Raw genomic sequence first — 20,106 nt, forward strand, 5'->3', positions numbered from 1 at the left:
TTGTGGCATGTACCTATAGTTCCAGCTACTCAGGAGGCTGAGGTGGGAGGATCACTTGAGCCTGGGAGGTCAAGGCTGCAGTCAGCCATGATCATACCATTGCACTCCAGCCTGGGTGACGGAGTAAGACCCTGTCTCAAAAAACAAAAAACAAAAAACACAAAAACCAGAAAAGAAAACACACATGTAAACAAAACTGCAGACTAAATCTTGTGCATTATGAAATCTCACTTATTCTGTTTAATTGTTAGATTTTATTTAAATGTTAACATGCACTGTAAATTGTGTTCATTTTTGAAATTGCTTTCCTTGTGTTCTTTAGAAGATGTTCCAGTGTGAAAGGGGATGTTGGGATAATCTTGTCTTAAATTCAGATGTTTGGTAAGATAAGAGCAATGAAACATTTTCTTGGCCTGAAGTATTTGATCTAATTGTTCTTAATTATTGGTAGGTGAAGGATATTGCTTTAATTATCCTTTCTGCACTAAGTGGAAACTTTTTTTTTTTTTTTTTTAAATATTTCTAGGAACCAAATGGCGAGACACCATCATCTTTATACAGAGTTGCAGCCGTACTTCTACAATTTAATCTTATTGATTTAGATGATCTTTATGTACATGTAAGTCTAGTGGGCTGCTAAGAATATTTGGTTGTCTGTCCAAAGGGTGGGGAAGAGGAGTTAGTAGCCACACAGCACCCCCAGGGTTGGTTCGGTTCTAGGTTCTCAAGTTTTACTCTTTGAAGCCCCAATACATTGTTGCTTTGTGTTTACTCTATAAAGTGAATGAATTTAGTTCTTTTCAGCAGTCTATGAAAATTAAATACCTTTTTGGTCACTTTTACGAAGTTGCAGTTTGGATATGAAGTTCAAGTTCTTAATTGTCATCAAGGCATATCTCGTGGGGAGTGAGGCCAAGTTCTAACCAATGTGGTTTTAAGCCTCTTTATTATCTACAAATGATGGGAAATACAGGGTTACCTTTATACTGTTTCTTTCTCTCTAAAATATTAATTTTAGGCATTCAGGATGAATGGGGAACTTTGTTAGTGTATTTTTATTTTTAGTATATGTAAAAAATATTTTTCTTGTGTTATTCCTGTGTACTAAATGACTTATGCTTTTACTGTTGTGACAGATGGACCTTTAGTTTAATGACAATTTAGCCATCAGCTTTAAAATCTAGGCTAATAGTATATAAATTCCTCTTCTATTAGGTTTTGCATTAGGATATCAATTAATTATTATTATTTTTTTTTTTGAGACGGAGTTTCGCTCTTGTTACCCAGGCTGGAGTGCAATGGCGCCATCTTGGCTCACCGCAACCTCCGCCTCCCGGGTTCAGGCAATTCTCCTGCCTCAGCCTCCTGAGTAGCTGGGATTACAGGCACGTGCCGCCATGCCCAGCTAATTTTTTGTATTTTTAGTAGAGACGGGGTTTCACCATGTTGACCAGGATGGTCTCGATCTCTCGACCTCGTGATCCACCCGCCTCGGCCTCCCAAAGTGCTGGGATTACAGGCTTGAGCCACCGCGCCCGGCCTCAATTAATTATTTTTTTGAGATGGAGTTTCGCTCTTGTTGCCCAGGCTGGAGTACAATGGCGTGATCTCTGCTCACTGCAACTTCTGCCTCCCGGATTCAAGTGATTCTCCTACCTTAGCCTCCTGAGTAGCTGGGATTACAGGCGCTTGCCACCATGCCTGGCTATTTTCTTTTTTCTAATTTTTAGTAGAGATGGGGTTTTGCCACGTTGGTCAGGCTGGTCTTGAACTCCTGACCTCAGGTGATCTGCCTGCCTTGGCTTCCCAAAGTGCTAGGATTATAGGCATGAACCACTGCACCCGGCTGATATCTATTAATTTAAAACAAATATATCCAAAGATGATATCATCTTCAATGCCTTTGAAATCACTTTATTAACATCATTGCCTATTTTTGTATACTGTGGCTACAGGTTGAATAAAACTTGGTCTCTACCTTGGAAATAGTCATAGTCTAGCAAAGGACAAAAACATTTTGCATTATTTAATAGGTACTCTATTGGAGACATTCACAAAGCTCAGAATAGATAGTGACTCTATCTGTCGGGGCGGGGGTTTGGAAGACTTTCCCAGACTAGTGATGTTGAACTGGGATCTTGATAGACAAGTAGGGTCATCTAGGCTGAAAAGGTAGAACACTTTGTAGGTAGAATGAACTGAGTAAAGGCAGGAGATTTAAAAAAATTTTTATTTATTTATTTATTTATTTATTTATTTATTTGAGGCTGGGGGGAGATGGAGTCTCATTGTCGCCCAGGCTGGAGTGCAGTGGCACAGTCTTGGCTCACTGCAACCTCCCCCTTCTGCGTTCAACCTATTATTTTGCCTCAGTTTCCCAAGTAGCTGGGAGGCGCATGCCACCATGCCTGACTAATTTTTGTATTTTTAGTAGAGGTGGGGTTTCACTGTATTTTTAGTAGAGACTGAGTTTCAGCATGTTGGCCAGACTGGTCTTGACCTCCTGACCTCAGGTGATCCGCCTGCGTGGCCTCGCAGAGTGCTGGGATTACAGGTGTGAGACGCAGTGTTGGTCAAGGTGGGAGATTTGAAAAGGCTTTTTTATCCCTTTATGGGACTGTCAGGAAGCTCAGAGTGGTTGGAGCCTAGGGTAATAGATAGGGGGAATGAGGATGGAATAGATAAGAGCTAAACTGTTAAGGGCTTAAGTGACATAGGAAGGAGTCTGGATTTTTCTTTTGGGAGTGGAGAACCATTTAGTACTTAAAGGAGAGATGTGATATACAAATAGAATATGGAAAATTGGTCAGAAAGGGAGAATTTGAAAACAGAGGTATGACTTCAGAGGGAAGTATAGACTGGCATATGTGGAAAGTACAAATTGATAGATTTATTACTGATATGATTGCATTTAACACTAAATGTAAGCAGACGAAGTGCTCCTGTTAATATGACAAGGATTGTCAAATGGGATTAAAAATTAGTTTATTATTTGATAAACAACTGAAACCTAAGGATAATGAAATGTTGATAGTAAAAGGATGAGAAAATATATCAGCAAACTTACTATTGTTGGACAAAATAGACTTTTTGGCAAAAGAAGATAAAGAGGGCCACTTCATAATAACGAGGTTGGCCGGGCGCGGTGGCTCATGCCTGTAATCCCAGCACTTTGGGAGGCCGAGGTGGGTGGATCACGAGGTCAGGAGATCGAGACCATCCTGGTCAACATGGTGAAACCCTGTCTCTACTAAAAATACAAAAAAATAGCTGGGCATGGTGGCGCGTGCCTGTAATCCCAGCTACTCAGGAGGCTGAGGCAGGAGAATTGCCTGAACCCAGGAGGCGGAGGTTTCAGCGAGCCGAGATCGCGCCATTGCACTCTAGCGTGGGTAACAAGAGGGAAACTCTGCCTCAAAAAAAAAAAAAAAAAAAAAAAAAAAATCATAATAACGAGGTTGTGTTCACTAGCAAGATAAAACAGTTCTAACTTCTCATGTACCTGATGACATGTTCTCAAAATACACAGAAATACAAGTTGAGAGAACTATATGAAGAAACAGTTTGTAATCGTCTGGGTAAAAGATAAGGACCTATGGCTGGGTGCGGTTGCTCACACCTGTAATCCTAGCACTTTGGGAGGCTGAGGCAGGCAGATCACCTGAGGTCAGGAGTTTGAGAGCAGTCTGACCAACACGGTGAAACCCTGTCTCTACTAAAAATACAAAATTAGCTGGGCGTGGTGGCACATGCCTGCAATCCCAGCTACTTGGGAGGAGAGCTGGAGAATTCTCCTGAGGCAGGAGAATCGCTTGAACCTAGGAGGCAGAGGTTGCAGTGAGCTGAGATCACACCATTGCCCTCCAGCCTAGGAAACCGGGGGTGAGGGGGCGGGCGCGGGTGAAAAAAAAAAAAAAGGACCTGTGTCAGGTGTATAAGTACAGCAATAAAAACGTGTTTGATTGCCAGGGGAGAACATACAAAATGAGGAAAAGTCTTGCTTACTTCTTGGCACCAGTCCATAGCGACTTTCCTCTCTCTCTCTCTTTTTTTTTTTAAATTAATGGAATGAAATCTATAATGTTTACTATTTCATTGTTTTCATTTACCGTTCACATTAAACCTAGTTAATGAAATAGATTATGCATTTGTAGGGGGTAGGAACACTTACAGCTTATAGTGACTAGCAGAAACTACTAAGTAATGGTTTGTTGGCTGAATTTTTCTTTGTGTCAGGGTTATTTTATATATGTCTACATTAATTATCTTCCGCTCGTACAAGGTGACTGTACATGAGATACTTGAGCCTTTTTCATAATGGAGGGTTGACTATGCACATAGTTATTTTCTTTTGCAGTAAACTAGTAACTAGCTTGTGACTTGAGTTTAATAAGCTCCCAGAAAAAAGTGAGATGTCCAGTTACTAATAATTTTTTTACTTGAAAATTTTCATTTAGAGGATTTAAATTAATCCCTTTGTGTTATTCAGCAGCTCACTTCTCCAAAATTGGATCTATATTGCAGTGCTCTATTTGATTTGAACTTTAGCGTTTAATGGGGAAATTTGTAATGTTTTTAATAGAACTATATATTTTCTTGGGTAAATTAATAAACTTAATGGTAAACATCACTGTTGTGGTATTATATTACTTTAGGGACTATCAGAAGATGTGAAACTTTGAGCTGCGACTTGATTTTAAAAGGCGTTTAGAATTCAGGTACTCAATTCTGTGAAAATAACTGAAATTTACTTTGAAGGCAAATAATCATAAATAAGTCTTCTTATTTATAGTTTTATCAGTTAAAAATTGTTTGCTTTTTATATGAGCAAGTAGTAGGTATTAGGTGTTATATGAAATTTTAATGAACCATTTTTAGCTTCTTCCGGCTGATAATTGCATTATGGATGAACACAAACGAGAAATTGCGGAAGCTAAGCAAATTGTTAGAAAACTTACTATGGTTGTGTTGTCTTCTGAAAAAATGGATGATCGAGAGAAAGAAAAGGAGAAAGAAGAGGAGAAAGTAGAGAAGGTATGTAATTCATTCTAGTAAAATTAACACTGTCTTTTGGATTTTGAATTACGAATTTTTTTTTTTTTTTTTTTTTTTGAGACGGAGTTTCGCTCTTGTTACCCAGGCTGGAGTGCAATGGCGCGATCTCGGCTCACCGCAACCTCCGCCTCCTGGGTTCAGGCAATTCTCCTGCCTCAGCCTCCTGAGTAGCTGAGATTACAGGCACGTGCCACCATGCCCAGCTAATTTTTTGTATTTTTAGTAGAGACGGGGTTTCACCATGTTGACCAGGATGGTCTCGATCTCTCGACCTCGTGATCCACCCGCCTCGGCCTCCCAAAGTGCTGGGATTACAGGCTTGAGCCACTGCGCCCGGCTTTTTTTTTTTTTTTTGAGACGGAGTTTCGCTCTTGTCACCCAGGCTGGAGTGCAATGGCGTGATCTCGGCTCACCGCAACCTCCGCCTCCTGGGCTCAGGCAATTCTCCTGCCTCAGCCTCCTGAGTAGCTGGGATTACAGGCACGCGCCACCACGCCCAGCTAGTTTTTTTGTATTTTTAGTAGAGATGGGGTTTCACATGTTGACCAGGATGGTCTCGATCTCTCGACCTCATGATCCACCCGCCTCGGCCTCCCAAAGTGCTGGGATTACAGGCTTGAGCCACCGCGCCCGGCCTGAATTACGAAATTTAACTTCTAAATAGTCAATTATGGAAGAATAATTTCTTAGTTTTCATTTTGCTGAAACCTCATTTCTGCATCATTTGCTACAGTGATTTTATTTTTAATCTGAATGGTACCTTTTTAAGAGAAGCTGTCATATTTTTTCTTGTATAAATTTCAAAATGTTTTCTAAGTAAAATCACAAGATGTATTGACTTTATCCTTTTTGTATTAGTGGCCCTCAGATCCTAAAGGGATTCTCAAAGATGATGAATTCTGGTTTCCTGTGGCATGTCATAACATTAAGTAGAACTTAATTCCAAGTCTGTAAACTGTAATGCCTGTGTATGCTAAGGGAAAAAGCAGATCTTGGTTTTTTTCTCTCTTTTTTTTTTAAATTATTATTACTTTTGAGACAGGGTCTCACTTTGTAACTTGGGCTGGAGTGCAGTAGCGTAATTACAGCTCATTGCAGCCTTCTACCTCCTGGGCTCAAGTGATTCTCCCGCCTTAGCCTCCTGAGTAGCTGGAACTATAGGCACGTGCCACTATGCCTGGCTGATTTTTGTATTTTTTTGTAGAGATGGGGTTTCGCCGTGTTGCCCAGGCTTGTCTCAAACTTCCTAGTTCAAGTGATCTGCCCACCTCGGCCTCTCAAGTTGCTGAGACTATAGGTGTGAGCCAATGCGTCTGGCCTTGATGTTTTTTCAATAGCTAAAAATTTTGATTGTACTTTCAGGAAAATACTGTTCAATTTCCCATGAATAGCAATTTTTTTTTTGACGTGTTGCTTAGCTCAATTTTTTAAGTGAAAAAGTATTAAGATTTCTTAATGTCTGTATCCTGTGTATCTTAGTTTTGACTATTCATTTTTAGCCACCTGATAACCAAAAACTTGGCTTGTTGGAAGCCTTATTAAAGATCGGTGACTGGCAACATGCACAGAACATTATGGATCAGATGCCTCCATACTATGCAGCTTCACATAAGCTAATAGCACTTGCTATTTGCAAGCTCATTCACATAACTATTGAACCTCTCTACCGAAGGTATGTGACTGTATACTTTACTAATCATTGAGGTAGAAATAGTTTGGGACTACAACAGAATCTATATGTGTATTGATCTTATCTCCTCAAACCAAGCCTGTATTTTAGTACCTTTTATCAAAAGATAAGACCTGTTCACAGAATGTATCAGTCTAATGCATATAAATCAGCGACTTGTCTTCTAACGTCTAGACCAGGGGTTTTAGAATTTGTGCTGCTGTGTAGTCTAAAAACTATAGGTTAGACTTCTAGGTTGGGTTAGTTCCTTTGAGAGTTGCAACTCCAATCTTCTGGTTTTGACTTTTCCTCCTCTCAGTAGGTGGGAGGGGCAAAGAATTCCTGAGGTTTTTTTCTTAGTATAATTTTTCTCTATCCTGGCTGAGTGGCTCTGAGTGAGGACATTGCTTCTCTGATTCTCTCATCTTTCCTGGCATATAGGCTGCTGTTCCAGAAATTACTAGTGCAGCCTCCCTTACCATCCCCAGTTATTGTGTTGTCTAGTCCTTTAGCTTTCTGCCTACTTACTGGGTACTTAGGAGCACTATTTTTTTTTTTTTTTTTTTTTTTGAGACAGAGTTTCGCTCTTGTTACCTAGGCTGGAGTGCAATGGTGCGATCTCGGCTCACCGCAACCTCCACCTCCTGGGTTCAGGCAATTCTCCTGCCTCAGCCTCCTGAGTAGCTGGGATTACAGGCACGCGCCACCATGCCCAGCTAATTTTTTGCACCTTTAGTAGAGACGGGGTTTCACCATGTTGACCAGGATGGTCTCGATCTCTTAACCTCGTGATCCACCCGCCTCGGCCTCCCAAAGTGCTGGGATTACAGGCTTGAGCCACCGCGCCCGGCCTTAGGAGCACTATTGACAGCAGCTCTGGCTACAGCCCCATAGATGAGAGCCTGCCTCAAAAGCTTCAGCCTTGTGACTTTTGTGTAGCTGCTGGTTGCTGCCTTCAGTGTCACCTCATGGGCTGTGGACCATGCAGGCTTCTTAGAGGGTGACCCCTGTGATTCCACAGTGGGACACCAGCTAAGCAGGTGAGAACTCTGGGTATGCTGTCCTAAAGTGACCCTCTTTTATTACACAGCTGACTTTCCCTACCACCCACCACCTTTTGCATACTCTTATTTGTGGAATCCAGATTGAGAAATGTCAGTTGACTTGAATCAGTGTTGTTATATCCATATTTTTCTGTTTCATCTCCTGATGTATCTTAGGTTCATCCCTTGTTTCTCATTCCCATATCCAAGTTCTCAATATTGGCTAATTTTAAAAACAAGAGTCAGATGGTGTATGTTAAATGTTCTGTGAAATCTGCACTTCTCTGAGTAAGCAGTTAATTTGGAACATTCTCCTCTGAGCTCTGATTTTTTTTTTTTCATTAGAGACTGTTGTTTTTATGTGTTTCTACCAGTTGAGAATTATCTGGTATAATAAAGTTAGGCACAATTGAAATGTAGAAAGCAAATATGAGCAAGAAAAATTTCACTGTTTAAGATAACTGTGTTAAAATGGTAGGTATTTTAGTATGTGTGTGTATATACTTGTATGTATTTATTTATTTTACTTTTTATAATAGAGTTGGTGTTCCTAAAGGTGCTAAGGGCTCACCTGTTAATGCTTTGCAAAACAAGAGGGCACCAAAACAAGCTGAGAGTTTTGAAGATTTGAGGAGAGACGTGTTCAATATGTTCTGTTACCTTGGTCCCCACCTTTCTCATGATCCCATTTTATTCGCAAAAGTGGTGCGCATAGGCAAGTCATTTATGAAGGAGGTAAGTAAGATTTTTGTTACAAACAGATACAAATTTTGAATTGAAAATGTTCTGAATATACTTGTGTTATGAGTATCTTTAGAAATAAAAATGAACCCCATTTAATAAAGGGTTATGTTGAGTGAGGTTTGCGGAAAAGTCCAATGTGTCCTAACCATATACAGTCAAGTGTTGCTTAATGATAGGTGAGAAATGCATCATTAGGTGATTTCATCATTGTGCAAACATCATAGAGTGTACTTAAACAAGCCTATATGATGTGACCTACTACATACCTAGGCCATATGGTATGGCCTGTTACTCCTAGGCTACAAACTGGTACAGAATATTATTGTATTGAATACTGTGAGCAGTTGTAATACACTGTTAAGTATTTGTGTATCTGAACATATCTAAACACATAAAACCGTGCACTAAGATGTTCAGTTGTGATATCACTCGGCAATAGGAATTTTTAAACTCTATTATAATGTTCTATGACCCTGGTTGTATATGTAGTCCATCATCAACCAAAACATTATTAAATGGTGTATAACTGTATATATTAATATAACCCAAATCTAGCTAGATTATTAGTCAAGTCACTCACATAGGAAAATATACTTCAGACAAGTGGCTACTTTTTGAATGCCCTTATAATTAGTGGTTACTTAGCATTCTTTTCCTTTGCTTACCTTCTAGTCATTTTCTTGGCTGTAGTTTTCAGTCATTGCTGCTATGTGTAAGAAGTCTTTTCAGCCTCAGACTGTTGAGGACCCATTCTTTTCTTTTTATTTTTTAGTAAGCTTTTCATTGAAATAAAACATACATGTGGAAAAATACAGCTCAGTGACTTTCCCCAAGCTAAGCACCCATGTGTCCACTACCCAAATCAAGAAATAGAATAGTACCAGCAACCTGGAGTCTTTCTTATACTCCATTCTAGTTACTATCCTAACCATAACCGTTTATACTTTTTTTTCAAAATCAGCTTTGAGGTATAATTTAAATACAGTAAACTTCTACAATTTTAAGCGTACAATTTGATGAGTTTTGACAAATGCATACAGTTGTGTGTTCACCACCACAATTAAGATAAAGAAGTTCCCTCCTTCCACTGGTGTTCCTGGCAGCCTCTGATAGGCTTTCCATCACTATAGTTTTGCTCTTTCTACAACTTAATTAATAAATGGAATCATATGGTATATACTCTTTTCTGCCTAGTTTCTTCCACTTGGGCTTTTGAGTTTTGTCCAAGTTGTATGTGTCAGTAGTTCCTTTATTGCTGCATAATATTTTGTTATATAGATGTGCCAGAGTTTATCTAGCCACCAGTTGATGGGCATTTGGGTTGTTTTTACTTGGAGGCTATTATAAAGCTGCTTTGAATATTCTTGCACAAGCCTTTTGGGAGGCATGTGTTTTTGTGTCCCCAGAAGTGGGATTGATGGGTCATATGAGTAACTATATATTTAACTTCATAAGAAATTGCCAAACTGTTCCAAACTGTCTATATCGTTTTGCATTCCTAGGAGCAATGTGTGAGACTTCTAATTGTTCCACATTACCACCAATACTTGGTGTTGCCACTCTTAAGTTTTAGTCATTCTAGTAGGTAGGTAGTGGTATTTCATTGAGCTTTTAATTTTGTTACGGTGACTAGGGAAGTTGATAATCTTTTCATGTGCTTATTTGCCATTTTTAGTTATCTTTACTGAAATGTCTGTTTATGTCTCTTGCCCATTTTTAAGTTGGGTTATTTGTCTTTATATTGATGAGTTCTAAGAGTTCTTTATATATTCTGGATGCAAAGCCTTATCAGATACGTGATTTTTGGAAATTTTTTTCTTAGTCTGATTTGCCTTTTCATTTTGTTAACTATCTTTTGACAGCAAAAAATTTTAACATTTGATTAATTTCAATTTAGTAGTATTTTTCTTTCATAGCTTGCTTTTCATGTTACAAGAAATCTTTGCCCAGCTCAAAGTTTTAAAGCTGAAAAGAATTATACATAGTTTCTTTAAAATTGTAAAACATGACAACCAAAAAACATCTAGACATTTTTATAAGCACAAATGCAGGGTGTCTTCAGTGTTTAGTGATTATACCTAATTTAATTTTAGACAATAGTAACTGTATAGAAATATTAACAGCTATTGTATATTAATTTATTGACATCTGAAATATTTGACTTGGCTTTTTATACTTAGCTGGTAGGTTTTTTTCTTTGTTTTTGAGATAGGGTCGCATTCTCATGAAGGCCAGAGTGTAAGTGGCACCACCATGGCTCACTGCAGCCTAGATCTCTTAGACTGAAGTGATCTTCCCACTTCAGCAGCCCAAGTAGCTGGGATCACAGGCGTATGCTGCCCTGCCTGGCTAGTTTTTAAAATATTTATAGAGACAGAGTCTCCCTATGCTGCCTAGGTAGATTATTTTTAATGCTCACAAGTTTACATTATGTAAAGGTACTCTAAAGAAATCTGTTAAGTAGTTACTTATTACTATATTGTTATTAAATAACATGTGAAATGGAAGTACATCATTTCTAAATGTTGGGAACATTGTAAGTCCTCTGTTTTAGCTATTTTGAAATATACCAATACATTGTTGTTAACCGTAGTTACCCTACTCTGCTATTGAACATTGGAATTCGTACCTTCTATCTAACTGTGTATTTGTACCTGTTAACCAACCTCTGTTTATTCCCCCTCACTCGCAGCTTCTGTTATCTGTCATTCTGTCTTCTCCCTCCATGAGACCAGTTTTTTGTTTTTGAGGCGGAGTTTCTCTCTTGTTGCCCAGGCTGGAGTGCAATGGTGTGATCTCTGCCTGCTGCAATCTGTGCCTCCTGGGTTCAAGCAATTCTCCTGTCTCAGCCTCCCAAGTAGCTGGGATTACAGGTGCCTGCCACCACGCCTGGCTAATTTTTGTATTTTTAGTAAAGACAGGATTTCACCATGTTGGCCAGGCTGGTCTTGAACTCCTGATTCAGGTGATCTGCCTGTCTCAGCCTCCCAAAATGTTAGGATTACAGGTGTGAACCACCATCCCTGGCCGTGAGACCACTTTTTTAGCTCTTGCACGAGTGAGAACATATGATATTTGTCTTTCTGTGCCTGGCTTGTTTCACTTAAAGACCTCCAGTTCCATCCACATTGCTACAAATGATATGATTTTATTCTTTTTTTTGCAGCAGAATAGTATTCCATCATGTATATATACACCACCTTTTCTTTATTCATTCATCCATTGATGGGCACTTAACAGATTGATTCTATTATCTTTGTTATTGTGAGTAGTGTTGCAGTAAACATGAGAGTGCAGGTACCATTTTGATATACTGATTTCTTTTCCTTTGGATAAATACCTAGAATGGGATTGCTTATAACAAATTATCACATGCGTCCCATAAATACGTACAAATATTTGTACCAACAAAAAGTTTAAAGAAATTTAGAAAGGAAGTATAATAATATTTCACTCTTGATTTTTATTGTCTGAAAAGGATGATTCATGTTAGCTAGTGCCTGCTCAAGAAACAAAAGGGCTGCATTTTTTCCAGTGCATCATATCAGGCGCACATGAAGTCATTTTGTTCAATTGCTGGTGATGTTAACTTTATCATTTGGTTAAGGTGATCTCTGCCAGGTTTTTCCACTATAGGGTTACTATTTTTTTTTCTTTGTTATTAATATATGTCTTGTGGGAAGTTAGAATGCTTTGAGGCTAAAAACAGGCTGTTTCTCCTCATATTTTCACCTACCTAATGCTGCTCTTTTTAGTTGAAAATCTTAATGTTCACATCTGTTGTTCTGAAATTCTTTGTTTGGTTACAAATATCAAACTTGTGAGCAGGAGACCAAACCTCCAACTCACAGAAGTCCTGTACATAACCACGTACAACATTGTTACCAAGATACACACTTGCTAGAGCTGTCACATTTCCCCTCTTGCCTTCTCCATTGCATTCATCCTGTATACCCATTCTTCCCTAGTTGTGCCAGCTTCCTGCATCAACTCCAGTCTATTCTTGCAGAGATGAAGGGCAGAAGGGAAGAGAAAAATGTTAATTTTGACCATAGAGGTCAATGTAAGAAGAAATTTGCTTTTTTCCATTACTAGGTTTGTGATGGAAAAGTGAACCTTTCCAGTTATCTGAGTTAGAATTTTGATCTGCTTTTACCCATAAAAGATTTTGCTGTGACAAATCATTTGTTCTGTGTTTAAAAGGCTTTTTTTTGGGGTCTATCTTGGAATTCAAGCAGTCTTACAAAGCAGTCCATTTGTGAGATTGCTTCTAAAGGGTGAATATGACCTTAGTTCCAAATAATGTATTTAGAGTTATACTTTTTTTTAACAAATCTCATTTATAAGCTTGGGGTTGCTTTTATATACAAATTATGCTTATTTTTAAAAAGAGGCTTATATACTTATACCAGGTATCACTTAACAGAATAATCTTCCAGCCCTAAAGTTATTGGTAATTTATTTATCTGATTATATGTGTATATGTTTCTTAAATTTGAGGTATGTAGTGTAGGGCTAACACCTAGTACAGTGATTCGCAAACTTCAGCATGCATCATAATCACCCAGAGGACTTGTTAAAATAGATTGATTGGGCCTCATCCTTGGAGTTTCTGATTCAGTAGGTCTTGAGATGGGACCTTAGAATTTGCATTTCTAACAAGTTCTTTAGTGATGTTGATGTTCCTGCCCAAAGACCAAACTTTGAGGATTCTTGTTCTAGGTTTAAGAGGTGGACGAGTGTGGTGGCTCTAGAATTGTCTCATATGAAAGGATACATTTTGCTATAATAACATTTTCTCTAATTGTAGACCACTAACATGCTCACTTGACATATGTTTTTGATAGCACCTATACATTTTTTTTAGACTTATTTACTTTTTTTGAGATGGAGTCTTGCTCTGTCACCAGGCTGGAGTGCAGAGGCGTGATCTCGGCTCACTGCAACCTCTGCCTCCCGGATTCAAGCGATTCTCCTGCCTCAGCCTCCTGAGTGGCTGGGACTACAGGCACATGCCACCCAACCCAATCAATTTTTGTATTTGTCATAGAAATGGGGTTTTACCATGTTTACTGGGCTGGTCTCGAACTCCTTACCTCATGATTCACTTGCCTTGGCCTCCCAAAGTGCTGGGATTACAGCCGTCAGCCACCACGCCTGGCTAGACTTTATTTTTTAAATGGTTTTAGGTTCACAGCAAAATCCAGAGGAAGGTACAGAGATTTACCATATACCCACTGTCCCCATATGTGTATAGCATCCTTGGTAATCAACATCTCCCACCAGAGTGGTACATTTGTTACAAGGGATGAATCTACACTGACACATCACCCAAAGTCAGTAGTTTACATCAGGATTCGCTTTGTATTGTACATACTAGGGATCTCGACAAATGTGTAGAATATTATCACTGCCCTAAAAATTCCTCCTGCTCATTTATCCCACAACCCCTGGCAACCACTGAGCTTTTTATTATCTACATGGCTTTGCCTTTTCCAGAAAGGCATATAGTTGGAATCATACAGTATGTAGACTTATAAGATTGTTTTCTTTCGCTTAGTAAAATTATACACATTTAGGTTTCCTGTTTGTCTTTTCATGGCTTGATAGCTCATTTCTTTTTAGGACAGAATAATATTTCATTGCCTGGATATACCACAGTTTATCCATTTACCTACTGAAGGACATGTTGGTTACTTCCAAGTTTTGGCAATCAAGAATAAAGCTGCTCTAAGCATCTGTGTACAAGTTTTTGTGTGGACTTAGGTTTTTTAATTTACTCTGACAATCTGTGTGTTTTAATTGATATATTTAGACTATCAGTGTTCAAAGTGATTATTGATATATTTGGATTAATATTAATATCTACCATTTTTCTTACTCTTTTCTGGTTTTTGCCCTGTCTTGTGTTCCTGTTTTTGTCTTCCATTCTTTACGTGCCCTTTTTGGCCTTTTTTGGTTAAGTTTTTTAATGATTATCCCAGTTTGCAATGTACATTCACGTCGATCCATGTCCACTTTCAAACATACTATATTGCTTCATGGGTAGAGTGAGTACCTTACAGTAACAGCATAATCCTAATTCTTTCCTCCTGACTCTTATCACTGAAGTCATTCATTTGCTTATACACACACACAGTCACACACACTCTCTCACAAATACATTGTTGCTATTGTTATTTTGAACAAACTTTTTAAAATTATATTAGTTAATAAGAAAAATAAACGTTCTTATTTTACCTTCACTTAATCCTATTTCAATGTTTCTTTTTTTGTTTGTTTAGATATATCCAAGTTTCTGACCTATATCATTTTCTTTCTCTCTAAAGAACTTAGTATTTCTTGCAAGGCAGGTCTACTGGCAACAAATTACCTCAGTTTTTGTTTGAGAAAGTATTTCTCCTTTACATTTAAAGTCTAATTTCACAGGGTCCAGAATTCTTGATTATTTATTTTACTCAACGCTTTAAATATTTCACTCCACTCTTGCTTGCATAGTTTCTGAGAAGAAATCTGTTGTAATTCTTAGCCTTGCTTCTCTATAGGCAAGATGTTCTTCCCCATCCAGCTTCTTTTTTTTTTTTTTTTGAGACGGAGTTTCGCTCTTGTTACCCAGGCTGGAGTGCAATGGCGCGATCTCGGCTCACCGCAACCTCCGCCTCCTGGGTTCAGGCAATTCTCCTGCCTCAGCCTCCTCAGTAGCTGGGATTACAGGCACACGCCACCATGCCCAGCTGATTTTTTTTTTTTTTTTTTTGTATTTTTAGTAGAGACGGGGTTTCACCATGTTGACCAGGATGGTCTCGATCTCTCGACCTCGTGATCCACCCGCCTCGGCCTCCCAAAGTGCTGGGATTACAGGCTTGAGCCACCGCGCCCGGCCCCATCCAGCTTCTTTTACGATTTTTTCTTTATCTTTGATTTTCTGTAGTTGTAACATGATATGTCTAGGTGTAGTAGTTTTTTTTTTTTTTTTTTTTTTTTTTTTTTTTTGCTTGTTTGGTTTGTTTTTTTATTTATTACCTCTGTGTAACTCGATATTCTCTGAGTTTCCTGCATCTGTGGTTTGGTGCCCGATACTAGTTTGCAGAAATTCTGTCATCAGTGCTTCAAATATTTCTTCTCTTCCTTCCTCCTTCTGGTATTTCCATTATGCGTATGTTACAGTTTTGTAGTTGTCCTGTGGTTCTTGGATATTCTGTTCTGCCTTTTTCCAGCCCTTTTTCTCTTTGCTTTTCAGTTTTGCAGGCTTCTTTGGAGGATATCCTCAAGCTCAGAAATTTTTTCTCAGCTGCGTTGTCTCCTAATAAGCCCATCACAGGTGTTCTATATTCTGTTACTGTGTTTTTGATCTGTAGGTTTCTTTTTCTTTCTTGAAATTTCCATATCTCTGCTTATATTTCCCCATTACCTTTTCTTGAGGTGGAGTTTTGCTCTTGTCACCCAGGCTGGAGTGTAATGGTATGATCTTGGCTCAGTACAACCTCTGCCCGCCCCCTTACCCCCAGTTCAAGTGGTTCTCCTGCTTCAGCTTCCCTAGTAGCTGGGACTGTAGGCATGCGCCACCATGCCCAGGTAATTTTTTTTTTTTTTTTGAGACGGAGTTTCGCTCTTGTTACCCAGGCTGGAGTGCAATGGCGCGATCTCGGCTCACCGCAACCTCCGCCTCCTGGGTTCAGGCAATTCTCCTGCCTCAGCCTCCTGAGTAGCTGGGATCACAGGCACGTGCCACCATGCCCAGCTAATTTTTTGTATTTTTAGTAGAGACGGGGTGTCACCATGTTGACCAGGATGGTCTCGATCTCTTGACCTCGTGATCCACCCGCCTTGACGTCCCAAAGTGCTGGGATTACAGGCTTGAGCCACCGCGCCTGGTCCAAATCTATAAGTTACTTTGGGCATTGTGGCCATTTTCATGGTACTGATTCTTCCTATCCATGAGCATGGAATGTTTTTCTATTTGTTTTTGTCCTTCCTTGTTTCCTTGAGCAGTGGTTTGCAGTTCTCCTTGAAGAGGCCCTTCACATCCCTTGTAAGTTGTATTCCTAAGTATTTTATTCTCTTTGTAGCAGTTGTGAATAGGAATTCACTCATGATTTGGCTCTCTGTTTGTCTATTATTGATGAATGAGAATGCTTGTGATTTTTGCACATTGATTGTGTATCCTGAGACTTTGCTGAAGTTGCTTATTAGCTTATGGAGATTTTGGGCTAAGACGATGGGGTTTTCTAAATATACAATCGTGTCATCTGCAAACAGAGACAATTTGACTTTCTTTCTTCCTGTTTGAATACCCATTATATCTTTCTCTTGCCTGATTGCCCTGGCCCAAACTTCCAATACTATGTTAAAGAGGAGTGGTGAGAGAGGGCATCCTTGTCTTGTACCAGTTTTCAAAGGGAATGCTTCCAGCTTTTGCCCATGCAGTATGATATTGGCTATGGGTTTGTCATAAATGCGTCTCGTTATTTTGTGAGATGTTCCATCAATACCTAGTTTATTGAGAGTTTTTAGCATGAAGGGGTGTTGAATTCTTTCAAAGGCCTTTCTTGCATCTGTTGAGATAATCATTTGTTTTTTTGCCATTGGTTCTGTTTATGTGGTGGATTATTTTTATTGATTTGCATATGTTGAACCAGTCTTGCATCCCAGGGATGAAGCCGACTTGATCTTGGGTGATAAGCTTTTTGATGTGCTGCTGGATTTGGTTTGCCAGTATTTTACTGAGTTTTTTTCACATCGATGTTCATCAGGGACATTGGTGTGAAATTTTCTTTTTTTGTTGTGTCTCTGCCAGGTTTTGGTACCAGGATGATCATGGCCTCATAAAATGAGTTTGGGAAGAGTCCCTCTTTTTCTTTTGTTTGGAATAGTTTCAGAAGGAATGTTACCAGCTCTTCTTTTTACCTCTGGTCGAATTCGGCTGTGAATCCATCTGATCCTTGGCTTTGTTTGATTGGTGGGCTATTAATTACTGCCTCAATTTCAGAACTTGTTATTGGTCTATTCAGGGATTCGACATCTTCCTTGGTTAGTCTTGGGAGTTTGTATGTGTCCAGTAATTTATCCATTTCTTCTAGATTATTTGTGTAGAGGTGTTTATTGTATTCTCTGATGGTAGTTTGTATTTCTGTGGGATCGGTGGTGATATCCCCTTTATCATTTTTTATTGCATCTATTTGATTCTTCTCTCTTTTCTTCTTTGACTGGCTGGCGGTCTATTTATTTTGTTGATCTTTTCAAAAAACCAGCTACTATTGGATTCATTGATTTTTTTTTTTTTTTGAAGGGTTTTTCATGTCTCTATCTCTTTCAGTTCTGCTCTGATCTTAGTTGTTTCTTGTCTTCTGCCAGCTTTTGGATTTGTTTGCTCTTGCTTCTCTAGTTCTTTTCATTGTGATGTTAGGGTACTGATTTTAGATCTTTCCTGCTTTCTCCTGTGGGCATTTAGTGCTATAAATTTCCCTCTAAACACTGCTTTAGCTGTGTCCCAGAGATTCTGGTACATTGCGTCTTTGTTCTCATTGGTGTCAAATAACTTACATATTTCTGCCTTAATTTCATTATTTATCCAGTAGTCATTCAGGAGCAGGTTATTCACTTTCCATGTGGTTGTGCGGTTTTGAGTGAGTTTCTTAATCCTGAGCTCTAATTTGATTGCACTGTGGTCTGAGAGACTGTCTGTTACGATTTTCGTTCTTTTACATTTGCTCAGGAGTGTTTTACTCCCAATTATGTGGTCGATTTTAGAATAAGTGTGATGTGGTGTGGAGAAGAATGTATATTCTGTTGATTTGGCTTGGAGAGTTCTGTAGTTATCTATTAGGTGTGCTTTGTCCAGAGCTGAGTTCAAGTCCTGAATATCCTTGTTAGTTTTCTGTCTTGTTCATTTGTGTGATACTGACCGTGGGGTATTAAAGTCTCCTGCTATTATTGTGTGGGAGTCTAAGTCTCCTTGTAGGTCTCTAAGAACTTGCTTTATGAGTCTGGATGCTTCTGTATTGGGTACATATATGTTTATAGTTAGCTCTTCTTGTTGCATTGACCTTTTTACCGTTATGTAATGCCCTTCTTTGCTTTTTGATCTTTGTTGGTTTAAAGTCTGTTTTATCAGAGACTAGGATTTTAACTCCTGCTTTTTTTGCTTTCCATGTGCGTGGTAAATCTTCCTTCATGTGTGTCTTGGCACATGAGATGGGTCTCCTTTATACGGCATACTGATGGGTCTTGACTAGTTATCCAGTTTGCCAGTCTGTGTCTCTTAATTGGCACATTTATCCCATTTACATTTAAGGTTAATATCATTACGTGTGAATTTGATCCTGTCATTATGATGCTAGCTGGTTATTTTGCTTGTTAGTTGGTGCAGTTTCTTCATAGTGTAAATGGCCTTTACAATTTGGTATGTTTTTTACAGTGGCTGGTTCTGGGTTTTGCTTTCCATATTTAGTGCTTCCTTCAGGCGCTCTTGTAAGGTAGACCTGGTGGTGACAAAATCTGGTTCCGAGTTTTGCTTTCCATGTTTAATGCTTCCTTCAGGTGCTCTTGTAAGGCAGACCTGGTGGTGACAGAATCTCTCAGCATTTGCTTGTCTGTAAAGAATTTTATTTTTCTTTCACTTACGAAGCTTAGTTTGTCAGGATATTAAATTCTGGTTTGAAAATTCTTTAAGAATGTTGAATATTGGCCTCATTCTCCTCTGGCTTGTAAGGTTTCTGCACAGAGATCCACTGTTAGTCTGATGAGCTTCCCTTTGTGGGTAACTTGACCTTTCTCTCTGGCTGCCCTTAACAATTTTTTTTGCATTCCAACCTTGGTTTATCTGATAATTGTGTGTCTTGGGGTTGCTCTTCTCAAGGAGTATCTTAGGTGTTCTCTATATTTCCTTAATTTGAATGTTGGCCGGTCTTAACTAGGTTGGGGAAGTTCTCCTGGATAATATCCTGCAGAGTGTTTTCCAACTTGGTTCCATTCTCCTTATCACTTTCAGGTACATCAATCAAATGCGGATTTGGTCTTTTCACGTAGTCCCATATTTTTGGAGGGCTTATTTGTTCCTTTTCATTCTTTTTTCTGTAGTCTTGTCCTTATGCTATATTTCATTATGTTGATCTTCAATCTCTGATACCCTTTCTTCTGCTTGATGGATTTGGCTGTTGATACTTGTGTATGCTTCACAAAGTTCTTGTGCTGTGTTTTTCAGCTCAATCAGGTCATTTATGTTCTTCTCTAAACTGATTATTCTATTTAGCAATTTGTTTTACCTTTTTTCAAGGTTCTTTGCTTCCTTGCATTGGGTTAGAACATGCTGCTTTAGCTTGGAGGAGTTTGTTATTACCCACCTTCTGAAGCCTACTTCTGTCAATTTGTGAAACTCATTCTCTGTGCAGTTTTGTTTTCTTGCTGGCATGGAGTTGTGATTCTTTGGAGTAGAAGAGGCATTCTGGTTTTTGGAATTTTTCAGCCTTTTTTGGGCTGGTTTTTCCTATCTTCGTGGATTTATCTACCTTTGGTCTTTGATGTTGTTGGCCTTCAAATGGGGTTTTTGTGTGGACGTCTTTTTGTTGATATTGATGCTATTCCTTTCTGTTTGTT

General features: G+C 38.9%; 1 protein-coding gene across 10 annotated transcripts in view; it reads left to right on the top strand.

Annotated features, from left to right (window-relative positions):
- The window catches only part of THOC2 (THO complex subunit 2), a 135,549-nt gene that overhangs the window by 61,300 nt on the left and 54,143 nt on the right, over positions 1–20,106 (top strand). For all 10 annotated transcript variants that reach the window (XR_012515618.1, XM_074391604.1, XM_074391603.1 and 7 more), the window contains exons 9-12: positions 527–619; positions 4,879–5,034; positions 6,555–6,727; positions 8,307–8,502. Coding sequence is in view for 9 of the 10 variants with exons in the window: in XM_074391604.1 (XP_074247705.1) it covers positions 527–619; positions 4,879–5,034; positions 6,555–6,727; positions 8,307–8,502 (618 nt within the window). In the remaining variant the exon portion in view is untranslated. The remainder of the gene's footprint in view (positions 1–526; positions 620–4,878; positions 5,035–6,554; positions 6,728–8,306; positions 8,503–20,106) is intronic.

This window comes from Saimiri boliviensis, chromosome X (assembly GCF_048565385.1).
Source record: "Saimiri boliviensis isolate mSaiBol1 chromosome X, mSaiBol1.pri, whole genome shotgun sequence".
Taxonomy (NCBI): domain Eukaryota; kingdom Metazoa; phylum Chordata; class Mammalia; order Primates; family Cebidae; genus Saimiri; species Saimiri boliviensis.